This window comes from Cryptomeria japonica, chromosome 10 (assembly GCF_030272615.1).
Source record: "Cryptomeria japonica chromosome 10, Sugi_1.0, whole genome shotgun sequence".
In the NCBI taxonomy this organism is placed as follows: Eukaryota; Viridiplantae; Streptophyta; class Pinopsida; order Cupressales; family Cupressaceae; genus Cryptomeria; species Cryptomeria japonica.
This window is the reverse complement of record NC_081414.1, coordinates 630,171,960-630,185,811: the sequence shown is the minus strand read 5'-3', so window position 1 is coordinate 630,185,811 and position 13,852 is coordinate 630,171,960. Positions and strand designations below refer to the sequence as shown.

Genomic DNA, 13,852 nt, shown 5'->3' with positions numbered 1-13,852 from the left:
AAGTCTTGGGTCTTGTGATCATCCACGCTAATGCCTTGGGCACTAATCTTATTCCCCAGATATAATATCTCAGTCAAACCAAACTCACATTTGGAAGCTTTGGCATAAAGTGAATGCCGCTCTAGTTTGCTAAGCACCTCATCTATGTGCCTCAAGTGATCTTCATATGTCTTACTGTAAATCAAAATGTCATCACAGAAAACTAGCACAAATTTCTTTAATTGTAAAATAAATAGCTGATTCATGCATGATTGGAATGTGGCAGGTGCTTTAGTTAGCCCAAATGGTATGGCCGTGAACTCATAATGTCTATAATGATACTTAAAACTAGTTTGTGCACATTCTCATCTTTGACTCTTATTTGATGATACTTGATCATAGATCAATCTTGGAGAAATGCACGACACCATGAATCTTATCTATCAACTCATCGATCCTAAGTATGGGGTAATGATTCTCGATTGTCTTATCGAGGGCTCTATAATCAATGCACATCCTCATAGTACCATCCATTTTCTTAAACAAACACAATGGAAGAAGCAAATCAACTAGAGCTAGGTCAAATGCGTCCCCATGTCCAACAATTCCTTAATTGCCTTCTCAATCTCCTTGTCTTTGAGGATGACGGTAGGGGGTAGTGATGATTGATTTTACTCCTTCCTCTCAACACAATCACATGCTAAAGCCCCTATCTAGGGTAAACCTTGAGGAATTTCATTGAATTGCTTGTCATGTTTATACAGGATGGATTAGATGTCAACATGATAAGGTCTCCCATCCTTGGAGGGATTTGTATTTGTAATCAGATAGTGTTGCTCAAGCAATTTGGCCTATACAAAAAGCTATCTCCATCCTCTTAGCTGAAATGATCATGGGACCATCATAGCATAGGCCATGAAGAACTACCTCCTTATCGTTGGAAATGAATTTCTATTCCAAAGTCAAATAATTCTATGTACTTGCCAAGTGAGTGCAATGCACTCCCAACACCAAATCCGTTTAATTTATGTCAATCACATAGAAGTCATCTCACATCTTGTGCCCTCTTAGAGTCAACCCCAATTGCTGAATCCTCTGGTTGCATGGAACTCTAAACCCATCAGCCCTTGTAATATTTATTTCTTGAAAATCTTTTGCCGTCAAAGTTTCAAACCCATTTAGTCACCAATCCCTCATCAATGAAGTTGTGGGTCACTCAACTATCAATCAAAACTGTCATCTTACGTCTCTATAAGACTCCTCTAACTTGAAGAGTAATATCTAGGTGCTCTTAAAAGTGCTACAAGTGTGCCACCCAAATGCTCTCCTCCCTATTACTCATGCTCAACCTCTTAAGACTAACCTACTTCAGAATACTCTTCAAAAACCACCTCTCTATAGTGTATTTGCCATTTTCCCAAACACCTGTGACCTAGATGCCATGGCTCTATACAAGTGAAGCATACTTTTTTTCCTTACAAGTTCATTGTTGGATTCCTCAAGCGTATTTGGTTTTTGGGGTAAGGTTGAAGGAAACTCTTATGAGGAGGCTTCTTATGCTAAATTGGTGGTGCATTCTTGGAGTAGAATTTGTTTTTGGTCATGAAATCCTCCAAGTTCAAAGTTCTTTTGATGGCCTCTTGCACGTAAATTGGATCAAATGCCATTACCAAGCCCTTAAGTGGTTCAGATAGGCCCTATACACAAAGCATTGAGTTTCCAATATCACATCTAAAACCATCATTAATGGCCTTTGAAACTTTGCCACATAATGCTTAACTATTTATTCGTGCCTCAATTGTGCTAACTCCTTGAAATGAATCTGTGGAGCCATTTTGTCAAACTTCTCCATCAATCTTTGGCTGAACTCCTCTAGGGTAGTAAATGAGCCATCTCTTTGGGTCACCATGCCATGGTACCACCACTCATGTGCTACACCCTTTAGGTGAAGGGTTGCAAACTTGATTGCTTCCTCCTCATACATGGGGTTTAAGGAGAAGTAGGTAGCCAAATTCTGCAACCAAGCTCTAGATTTAACCCCATTGGATCCACATCATAGGTAGGTATATCGTATAGTGATCTTTCTTAATTGCTTTTGTATCTCTCTTTAGCTGATCCTGATATCTTCTACCTCTACGCTGATCATTGCTTGTTTTCATATCATTATACTTATGAATGAAATGTCACGACAGATGGTTGGGTTTAGAGCACTATACTCTCCATGATACTTGTCCATCTCATCCTCATTTCTTAGTGGGGCTTGTTACTCTTCTTCAAGTGTGTCCTCTTCTCCTCTTTGTTAACATTTAGTTCTGAATATCTTGGTTGGTGGGTTAATCGAAACTCCATCATTGGCTAAGACTTCCTTTTGCACTATTTGGATTATACCTTCCAACACTTCATTGTTAATTCATTCTTCTCAATGTCCTCACAATCTCTGCAGACTCCCTCATGGTGGACTAAATTTCTTTAGCCAGCTCTCTGTTTTCATTCCTAATGACCTCCTGGAGGTTGATTTTTTCATTTCTATCACCACTTCTTTTTTCCTCTTTTCCCTTCTCTAGTACCTGATTTCTCAATATTTTTTTTGCATGAATATGTATCACACAAGCACAAGCTGGAAGAAAAGGTGGCTTTGATACCACTATTTTAACTCTAAACATAAGTCTAATTGATAGCAGTGTTATAATCTCTATTCAAAAGTCTGATTTCTACTTTTAGTGAATGGAAACTTGTCAGTAAAATTGCTTTTCAATTCAACCATCAAACTCTGATATTGGGTACCTAGTTAATCAGATAATGTTTTATATAACTAAGCAAATCTTCTTCTAAAGTGAAAATAAATGTGTTTCAGTCAGAATTCAAGTTTGATTCTATAGAAAATTAGTTACTAGGTGTGAAAATGCAACTTAGTCCAACCTGGTCACAATAAATCCTCATTTGACTTCTGTAGCACCAAATTCTGGGCCGGGTAGACTTGCTGTCTGGTCGCTAGGGGAATCTAGTGGTGGCAACTCTTAATACTCTGTCTAACCTTGAATTTCAGTGGCTGCTGCTGATTTTCTGTTATGGCTTCTCCACTTATGCTACACAGTTGCACGAAATAGTTCGTTCTTGGCCACTGCAAGAAAATTGTTAATGTTTTTATCCACCTTTTGTCAATGAATGCTGATGATTCAGATCTGAAACAAGTTATGCCTTGATTGTTGCAGGAGTAACAAATTCCCAAAATGGATGACTGAGTGGCTTGGTGGCTTTATGAGGGTTTCCTTTAGTGTCCCAAGAATGGCATCCAACCTGAAAATTATCCCAGTGATAGGTTACAGTAGGAATCTTAGACCTATATATGCAATTAGAAGGAAAATTGATGGAATAAGGTTAGGAGTTTTGTCCCAACCTTGATGGCTGCTAGGGTTTCGTCTTGGCAAGCACAACTTCAAGAAATTACTCCCAAAAATCATATCAATTTGCAGATGATAACACCCACCAGCCCAAAGCAAAATACCTTTTTGAAAAGGGGTACTAGGGCTTAAAATTTGGAGCCACCCTCCAAAATTAAAATGTAAACTTTATTTTATTTTATTTTATATTTATATTTATAATAATGTTATTTATATTATATTTTTAAATATTTATTAATTAATATGGTGTTAAAAACATCTTTTGTTTCTTTGTTGGGCTGACCTAGCTAGGATAGGACACAAAATCTAACTTTTTAAGCTACTCATTGGAGGCCACACTTTGCTCCTCAAACCTCTGTTAGAGAGGCTATAATTCATCTCAAGCTCCTTTGTAATGACCCTTTTTGGAAATATAAAATATTCATAAAACCCTACTTATTTTTGGTATTTTTCTGATTTGTGCAAATATGAATACTAAGGAATGCAGAGCAGCACTTTTGAACTTCAATAATTAGATATTATTATTATAGCTAAGATCTAAAAACTCATTAATATTGATGCAAGGTACAACAAAACCTTCTACATATAATAATCAGCGAAAATACCAAATATCACTAATAATATTATATTATACTGCAATTTCAACTTGCAAATGGCAGGATTGAAGATGGTACGACAGACTTTAGGAAAGATATGGTGCCTGAGATGAAGTAAGATAGCTTGAACCTAGAACCCATCAACAATAATAAATGTATAACTCATAATGTTTATGAATTGCTGCAATGGCAAAGAGGGAGGCACAACTAGAACTAGATGTATGCCACCCTTATTTACTTTGTATGACCAAATAATAGCTCTAAATGGATAAGGATTTTCTGCTTGATAGCAAATGGAATTTAAATATACTGAAAACCTTTGCAAAATTGAAATTTAAATAGCAATCCTTCATACAAATTGAATATCTTCACATTCTCCTAAAATTTGTTATTAATATATATCTTTAAGCACGATGGTAATTCCTTGGAAAAATCACCTCAAATGGACAAGAGGGTTTCATCCTCCAATCCATAATGGAAGCCATATTTTTAGTTTTCCAGATTCCCTACACTAAAGGATTCTTGTCTTTGGGTGGGGTGATGAACACAAGTGCTCAAGATCTCAAAAAAGGGTTTGATGACAAATAACAATGGATGATGCCTTTGATCAATTCACCTTCTCTTTATAATTATTTTTGGGCCCTCAATTTAAATTTCCAAATAAAGTTATTAGGTCCAAAATATTACTATTAATCATTTCTCTCGCTTAATACCTTAGTCCATGGGAAATGAAGAAATAGGCTATAGGTTCTCCCAATGGATTTGATTTTGAAAAGGGGACATGACAATCCACCTTTTTCATAATTGCTTGCCCTCAAGCAAGTGCAGATGTGGATGCTTAAGTATCTTTGTACCTTCTCTCATGTAGCATCTTTGGTTGGGAGAGTTTTCTAGTGCACCAAATATTCTGTTATACTCTTGTTCCTCAATTTTCTTTCTTTGGTGTCCATGATAGCGTCCTATACCAAATTTAACTTGCCATTATGATCTAGAGGCACAACTTTGCTGAATAATTGATATGCTGCGCAGGTGCCCTATGGAGACATTAAACATGAAATATATTGGGAGTCTTGTTATGTTCTGGCAACTCAAGCTCATAAACAACCTCCCCAATTATTTACACGATCTTATAAGGTCCTTTGAAATGAAACTCAAGCTTCTCAGCTCCCTTTCTCTTGAAGAAGATCATTTGTAAGGCTGCAACCTCAAAAAAACCATATCTCTAATCTTAAAAATTCTCTCAATGTGGTGCAAATTTGCATATATTTTTTTTACCGATTTTGTGTTTCTTGGAAGTTTTCCTTAAATGACTAAATCTATAAAAATTAGTGCATCATATCCATATAAAGCCCTTTAAGGTATTTGTTGCCTTGCCACATAATTTCTCAAATACCTCTCAATCCACTCATTAATAATCTCTATTTGCCCTCTGTTTGGAGGTGATAATTAGTGTTGGGTGCCAATTCATTTCCTCCCAATCGAAGGAGCTTTTGCTAAAATAAACTAAGGAACCTGTGGTCCCTTTCACTCACTGTGTTTTTAGGTAACTTATGAAATTTGAATACTTCTCCAAAACAAAAAATGCCTTGAACTCAAAATATATAGCAAATGAACAAGCATACATAGTGAGTCTGTCAATTACAACAAATATACAATTCTTACCCTAAATGCTTGGAAGGCTGGTGATGAAGTCTATTAAGATGTTCTTCCATTTTTAAGGATCAGTAAGGGCTGCAACAATCTCGTTATGAGATCATTTGCTACCTTGTCTCAAGAACATCGATAACAAATGCAGTTTTTGCTTACTTTGCTATTATAGTAACCCTCTAATCAGTAGATATCTCAGCTTAGAGGATAAAGTTGATTCTAGACGAGGTATCAACTTCAACATTGTTCTTACCCTTTACATACTGTATATGAATATCATAAGTTTGAATCTTATTCAACCATTTCTGTTGTTTTCAATTCAAATCTCTCTGATTGAAGGAGAAATTGTGGTTAGTCCTAACCAAAAATTAAATATTTGCTTGACTTGGCCAAGGCATGCACAATGACCAGCATCTCCCTATTATAAATTGAGAATCTCTTTTCTAAGCTTCTGACTCTTAAATGTGGCAAGTGCGCTTCCTGTATTTTTTTTCCTCTTCTTTTCTTTCAAGTTTTGATTCTGGTTCTTCCTCTTCAACTTTCAACTTAGGATCCACTGATTTTGATTTCCTTTTCATTGGGCTGCATTGATAGTTAGATCTAACCTTGTAGGTTGGCAAGATCAAATCTTTGATACCTTTATAATGACCCTTATTGGAGATATATATATATATATATTTTTTTAAAACTATGCCTGGTAAACTTTTTAACGTGACCGGTGACGCTGGCACGACACGCCCTCCGGCTCCACGTGAATGCTTTTGACCTGGAGGTATGAACCAGTGAGGCCACAAACGGGGGACCTCATCCCCACACTTCACTTGTTCAAATCCGCGAGCACAACGACCCAGCGAAGGCACAAGACCTTGCGAGTACAGTGGCCCAGCAGGGATTTGAACCTTGGTGGCTGCTTCACCAACGAAGTGTTTTAACCGCGACACTACATGTCCGAAGACTCTTATTGGAGATATTCAAATTTCATATAACCCTACATTTTTTTGAATTTTTTTGAATTGTGCAGACTGAAATGAATAAGGGATGTAGAACAACACTATTGAACTTCAATAATAATTAAATAGCCCAGATCTTAAAATTCATAAATACTGATGCTAGGTATAGCAAAACCCTTTACATATAATCAATCAAAATATCAAATATCACTAATAAAATTATGCTGAAATTTCAATTTACAATGCTGCGATGGATTACCCACTTACACATTACGACAGGATTAGAGACTTGGGATTATTAAGCAATAAAAAGTATGATGATATGTATGGCACAGTGGGTAGCAAAGATGGTATGACGACCTTCAGGAAATATGCAACACCAAGAAAAGGTACAACTGCTTGAACCTAGAACCCTACAACAATAATAAATATATGACAACTCTTTATAATGATTATGAACTGATATGATGGTAAAAGAGGGAGTTATGATTGGACATAGAAGATGTACGATGCCCTTGTTGAATTTATATGGCCAAATAATACCTCCAATATCGATAAGAATTTGCCTGTTCCACAACAAATGCAATATAAATAAATTGAAAACCTCCACAAAATTGAAACATGACCTATAATCCTTCCTTCATTTTGGATTTCTTCAAATACTCTGGAAACTTAGAATGAACTTCAATCTTTTAGCACAATGGTAATCCTTGGATGGAATCACCACAAATAGACAAGAGGGTTTTCGTTCTCCAATCCAAATTGGAAACCAAGAAGGTTTTCATTCTCTAGATTTCTTACATCAGAAAGTTTTCGTTCTCTGGATTTCTTATGTCAATAAGTTTTCATCTTTTTGTGGAGAGATGAACATTAGTGCCCAATTTTTCAGAAAAAGGGTTTAATGAATAATAACAATGGATGATATTTTTGATCAAGTTGCCCTCCTTTTATAAAGTCCCTTTGGGTCCTCAATTTGAATTTTCTTTTCCCTCATAAAATGACACTTCCGAAGTGTTCAAAAATACTTTTTAAAATAAAATAATAGTATTTAAGTTGCTCTTTCCAAAATAAAATTAACAGGCACAACATAAAATATTACTATTAATCATTTCTCTCACTTCATCCCTTAGCCTATGGAAAGTGAAGAAATAGTTTACGGGTTCTAATAAATTTAATTTTCAAAATGGGACTTGACATCCTAGGTCTGGATTTCCTATGTACATTAACAAGTAAAATGCTTTGAGTTAAATGTCATGCCAAGCAAGGTTAAGTGTGGATATGCTGAGTTAGGTCTTTTGGCATTTGTTTATAGTTATGCGTGAAATGATTTTGAGTTCAAATTCTACAATGGTGTCGATTGATTTGATACATTTCCCATGGTGATGCCTTGTAAGCTTAAGTCTCTGCATTCAAGTCCCACAATGGTATCAGTTTGATTTTAGTTTTGACTTAAATCTCTGCCCTGGTCTGGATTTACGTTAACAAGTGAAACTCTGCCTGAGAGATACTAGATTAAAGACAGGCACATTTATGTTTCCACCAAGGAGAGAACAATAATTCAAACTGTATCAAAGATGTACATTAAAATTATTAAAAAAGAACCACGATTTCCTCAGTTTGGTCATTTGGTGTGGATTTACAATCCCACATGAACGATTCAAGTTCATTTTTCTATTAGAAATCATACTTCATTAGATTAAATATGACAGGGTTTAGCTTAGTGTTTTGCAGCCTGGTAGCACCCACAAAGATACAAAATTTGAATTGTTAGCTTATAAGATTGCTACATCTGAGATGGCCTTCTATGTACAATGAAAAGTTTAACCTCATTTATCTAAAAAATAAAAGCTAGCTCTTTCCTTTCTGTTGTAATACTGCCCAGAAGGTGAACCAGGAGGAAGAAGGGCTAGCATTGCAGGTCCCTCGGCACCTTCATCAGTTGATAGGTGTCCTGTATTGAAATTCATTTCACTCTTTACGTATCCTGGATGGACACAGTTCACATACATGTCAGGATTTTGACGTGCAAGTACTCGTGTGTAAGCACTCACTGCAGCCTTGGATACATAGTAAGCTGAAAATTGAACGGGCCAGCCATTGTTCTTCAATAATCCCTCTTGAAAATCTTTCAGGAAACTTTCAAGAAATGTATCTATTTTAACTTCGTTCAAATTGTCCAGGTCATTCAACTGCTGCCTCAAAGCTTCATTCTGGAGAAACTGTACAAAATTCAAACAGGTAATGTTAATTACTAAAGTAACAATTACTGACTTCATAATTTTAGTGGTTCATGATAATTGAACACAAGGTCTTATAAAAGAAATTGAATACAATATTTTTAGATTCTAGTTTTCGGTTAGTGCTACACTACCACATCTATTATATGATAAATCAGCGGTCACTTGAAAGTTGCTCTAAAAATAGTGGATTAATTTTTGTTTATTTTGTGGAAACTGATCTGTTTGTGTTTAGACTCAGAGTCATCGCAAGATGACCTACACGAGTACTTGGTACATTAATGCTATCTTTCCCCATGTGTGTTGAGTTAGTCTACTCTTGCTTTTCTGATTATTACTCACCACCACTACTCACAGGGGTCGGCGTAAGACGAGTCAAGACAAATATGGGCCAAATCTCACAATGCTTTTGGAAGCCTTCATTCGTTAACACAATATTGTGGATGTCAATTTTGAACCCCCACCTGCTCCCTAAAGCATATCCAGACACCCACACCCCACACATATATTTATGTCAAAAGGCATTCTGCAGTGGCAGCAAGATGTGAAACATTGTTGACTTAAATTTCTTTAAGATATGCTAATATACACGCATACAACTATATCCTTATGCATATAGATACACATATATACATATATATTGTTTAAGTATAAACATGCATGTGTATTTGTCTATATATATTATATATACATTGAGAAACACACATATCCTTAGCATAATGTGATGGATGTAAGTTCTTGTGTGTGTTTATAAAAACAGATACACATTCATGTATATCCTCAATCTCTACGTACATACAAAGAGAGACACATGTATGCCCTTAACAGAATATAATGGATAGTAAATTTGTGTAAATATATATATACACATGCGTGCATGATTCTACTTCTGGAAGTCTAATTTAGACAACATTTCAAGGACTTTTTTTGGAACAATTTTCAGAGGAGACTTGGTTGAATGTGTGACTGAAGACAAATAATACATATTACATATTCATGAATGGTTAAATCACTGAATATCCACAATATTTCTTTAAATAATTGAAGGTTTCTGTGAACATTGTTATGTCTCTTGAATCATCTGAAGAGGTGCCCCCTTTTTTCTCATCCTGATGATGGATCATGGAGTGTGCTTTGAATGTTGATGCATCAAAATCCAAAAGCAAAGCACACTATTTCATTATTGACTCTGAAAATCATAAAAGAATAGCCTTAATATTAGTTCCAGGTGATTCAAGCGATTATCTCCTGAAAATTGGAAAAAGGGCCCCGAAATGTTTGGGTAAATTAGACTTCCACAAGTACAATCATAGAATAGATATTTAAACCCTCAGAAGCAGAACATTAGATAGCATAGACAGATTCAAAAGTATTTATGATGGATTCGCTAAATTAGAATTTATTTATAATGGTTTCTAGAGGTAAAGTTTGCTCACCTCCAGGACTCCAGCACGAGAAGAAACATTCACAATTCGACCTCCAGCATCACTAGCACGCTTCAAAAGAGGAAGAAACGCTTCGGCCATTCGTTTGGTACCATAATAGTTAATGTCAATGCATTCCTTGGCCATTTCATAGCTCTCAGAAATACCTTCCACTGTTTTTCCAGACTTCCATAATATAGAACAAAAGGCTGAAGTTAATAGAGTATGTAATATTATTAACTTGTCAATCAATGTACAGAGAGAAATGTACGGACAAAAATTGTCTTACGAATATCTGTCTTGGATCTGCTTGGTTGGCCTTTAAGATGTCATAATCTATTGAAATTCCCATTATTCCTGCATTATTAACCTGCGTTTACAAGATTGTCGAATAGGATGAGTTCAAGTGGTAGATGCATCGGACCTATGCATCCCGCCCATTTTGTAGCGTTCAACGCCAGAACCCCAGGAAAAAGGAATTACCATAATTAGATTGTGACATGTTTTAGCTTCTATTATGCAGTGTATTTGTTGCAAAATTATATAACAAAAACACTGAAAAATATTCAGATTCCTTATGCTAGAGGAGCTCCAAAATTGGAAAATTGAATGGAGAAATGTAATAAGATAAAAGAATACTGTGTACCAGAATATCAAGCTTTCCATAACGTTCCTTCATCCATTTTTCAAACACATGAATGCCTGTATCATCCTTCACGTCCAGCTGATAAAATATAACATTATCAAACCCAGCATCCTGGAGAGTCTTGACAGCAGCCGTGCCCACCTCTTGATCTGGATCCGTTAAAATTACACGTATACCATTCTCTGCCAATCTGCGAACAATTGCATATCCAATGCCTCTCTTGCTTCCTGTCACCACTGCTACAGTCTCCTTTGTCCACCATCTGAAATAAAAGTTTAAGATTGAATTTAAGGTCAGCTCCAAGCCAATACTAACACTTGTATGAAAGAGAATTTGTATTAGAAGTTCATTAAGTGCAGGGAAAAAGAAGTCTGATAAATTTGTACAAAGATGTAGTGTATATTTGAAATAGCCGGTATTGGTGTAGCATAATGGTTTAAATGTGGTATTTTTGTTCTTGCAACCAAGGTTCAAACGCCCTTTGTGTGTTATTTTTCAGGGTTTATGTTGGGGATGAGGTCTCTCATTTGTGACCTCATCGGTTCATAGCTCCAGATCCAAAACGTGTACCACTTTAAAAAAATAAATATATAATTTGAAAGAAAAATAGAATGATGGAAATCAAAGACAATAAATAATCTAGCACCATAAACTTTTTCAATATTTTAAAAATTAAACTGTTCTCCAAAACCATAATGAATCTCTTACTTCACCTGCAAGTATATGCTGATATAAATTCAATAGGCACATCAAAAACAGTTTGGTGCATTGCATGAAATCACAATTTTTTTTCAAAAACATGCATAGAAATTCGATTGTAATTTTCTACACGATTGATCCTACCTGACTCTTAAACTTGGAGAGTATACAACACTTATCCAACAAATAATCTCTGTTAGTTGACTTTATACCAAAAATATCAACTTATAATTCTGCAAAGCACTATCATCTTCCCTATAACATGGTATAACAGGGGAGGTTTAAGCACGAAGTTACCTGCTATCCATGTTCTTGTTGTATCGATCCACTATCTCCTTTGTATGTCTGAATACAAATCTGTGAGATGTATTGATAAAATAGAAGTGAAGATTGTCGATGATCGAGATCAGGATTAATAGAGACTAGTACTAAAGTCTGGCGAGTAAGTATTAATGACATTGTTCATTTGCATTCTTGGGCAATTATTTTATTGTGATATTTTAAGATTGGGATGAGGAATATGGGCCAATATTGTATGGCTTTATTCGGCCAGTGGTTAAAAGTCGGATCCTATCTCTTCAGATATGCAGACATTGACGCCAACAATTTTATGGCGTTTCCCACTTGTGCACAAAACCCCAAAACGAACATTTCAGCAACCTCCCTTGCTTTGACATACCTATTTAATAATATGTATCTCCCAATGTCTCATCAAAGTGCATCAAGGGTTTAAATCAACATGGAGATGTGTAAATCAACATGTTAAAGATTATGTCCTATAAGACAACAAACAATAGTACATGAATTTCAATATATCAAATCAAAATACATATTCTAAGTTTACATAACACTAGAACTTATATATTCACATCACAACATTGATTACATTACATAAACTACTCTTACCAATGATGACCAAAGTGTAACTAAGACCCTTAACCTACTACCACTTTTTTAAATATCCTTGATCACTTCCAATCTTATCCTTAACTTATAATACTCTATTTAACATTGAAGACATGTTTATATAAAAGCAAGGCTTGCCTATTTTTATAGTCATTGCTCTTTTATGTTCTTATCCAACTTTGATGATTATTTTAAAAGTACAATTTGCAATGTTCAAAAATATATAATAAAACATAAAAAATGTAATTAACAATTATATAATTAAATTCATCAAATTTCTATAGTGGATGGTGTTTATTATAAGTGATTTTTGGATTCAATTGTGTAGAATTTTGTGCATCAACATGTGAGAACACACTTCATGATTCATCATGTGAATGAAAGAGTATCTGTAGGAGAAAGATGATAATTTGCAAATCAAGACCATATAAAAAGATGAGGGGTAGAAGGGTGAAGGTTGCACACCATTGAAAGTTGAAAATTTAAAATAAGAAAAAGTGAGAAAATAAATAAAGATCAAATAAAAGCTCTTATTGTATAAACAAAAAACTATCCATATAAGTATAATAGTTGGAATATATCTTGATACAAAGAAATATATATCTTTTCTTTTTATCTAGTCTTGATATGCAAACTATCATTGTTCTCGTATAATTGCTCTTTTTCATGTTAATAATACATACATATGACATGTTCACATATACATACATTGACAACACATTAAAGAATGCACTAAAGTGGGACACACATCCCTATGTAGGGCACCCTATCCTATACTATAAATGGAGGAAGCGACCCCATCATAAAAATTCACCTCTTATTTATACACGCTCTTTTATGTAATCGATCTCTTTTCTTTTGTTTGGCCTTTATATCCTTCATTTGATGTGATACATGTGTCTGTTTGTCCTCCTTGATATTTCTTCTATTATCTTCTGAAAGATGAATACTTTTGATGGTATGTGTGTTCCTCCTTTGCAGAAAGCTCCACATAAAATAGAAAGACTATATATTATATGAGTTAAAAAGTAAGAACAGATATTCATGCTTTTATGAAGGGAGGATTATTTATGAAGTTTAAACGATCAAACCTGCCACGGAATCCAATAAACAAATACTATTTCATCTTGTAAACGTGAGCGACGTGACACCACAGGGATCATAATGAGATAGCCTGATGTCGGAAGGCCATATCAGGAGAAGACAAAACTACCGACACCAGAAGTGAATTGAACTAAATAATTGAGGCCCAATGTATCTATCACCTTTTCTAAAGTCTGCGTATTTCATTGATTTCTTTACTCACTTTTTCTTCATATATGTCCAGGCCTCTTAAGACTTTTTAATGGAGATAGAAATAGTTTTTC

General features: G+C 35.1%; 1 protein-coding gene across 1 annotated transcript; it reads right to left on the bottom strand.

Moving 5' to 3' along the window:
- Window positions 1-8,208: 8,208 nt before the first annotated feature.
- LOC131036134 ((+)-neomenthol dehydrogenase) lies at window positions 8,209-12,118 on the bottom strand. Its single transcript, XM_057967948.2, has 5 exons — window positions 11,877-12,118; window positions 10,881-11,142; window positions 10,524-10,604; window positions 10,247-10,420; window positions 8,209-8,792 (listed from the first exon to the last, which is right to left on the bottom strand). Exons 1-5 carry the CDS (start codon window positions 11,885-11,887, stop codon window positions 8,400-8,402), a joined length of 921 nt encoding a protein of 306 aa, XP_057823931.1. The 5' UTR covers window positions 11,888-12,118; the 3' UTR covers window positions 8,209-8,399.
- Between the last annotated feature and the right edge of the window lie 1,734 nt (window positions 12,119-13,852).

Coding starts and splice junctions, on each gene's coding strand:
- LOC131036134 (XM_057967948.2), bottom strand. Junction 10,421..10,523: donor CAGATCCAAGACAGATATTC/GTAAGACAATTT, acceptor ATATTATGGAAG/TCTGGAAAAACAGTGGAAGG. Junction 8,793..10,246: donor CTCGTGCTGGAGTCCTGGAG/GTGAGCAAACTT, acceptor AATTTTGTACAG/TTTCTCCAGAATGAAGCTTT.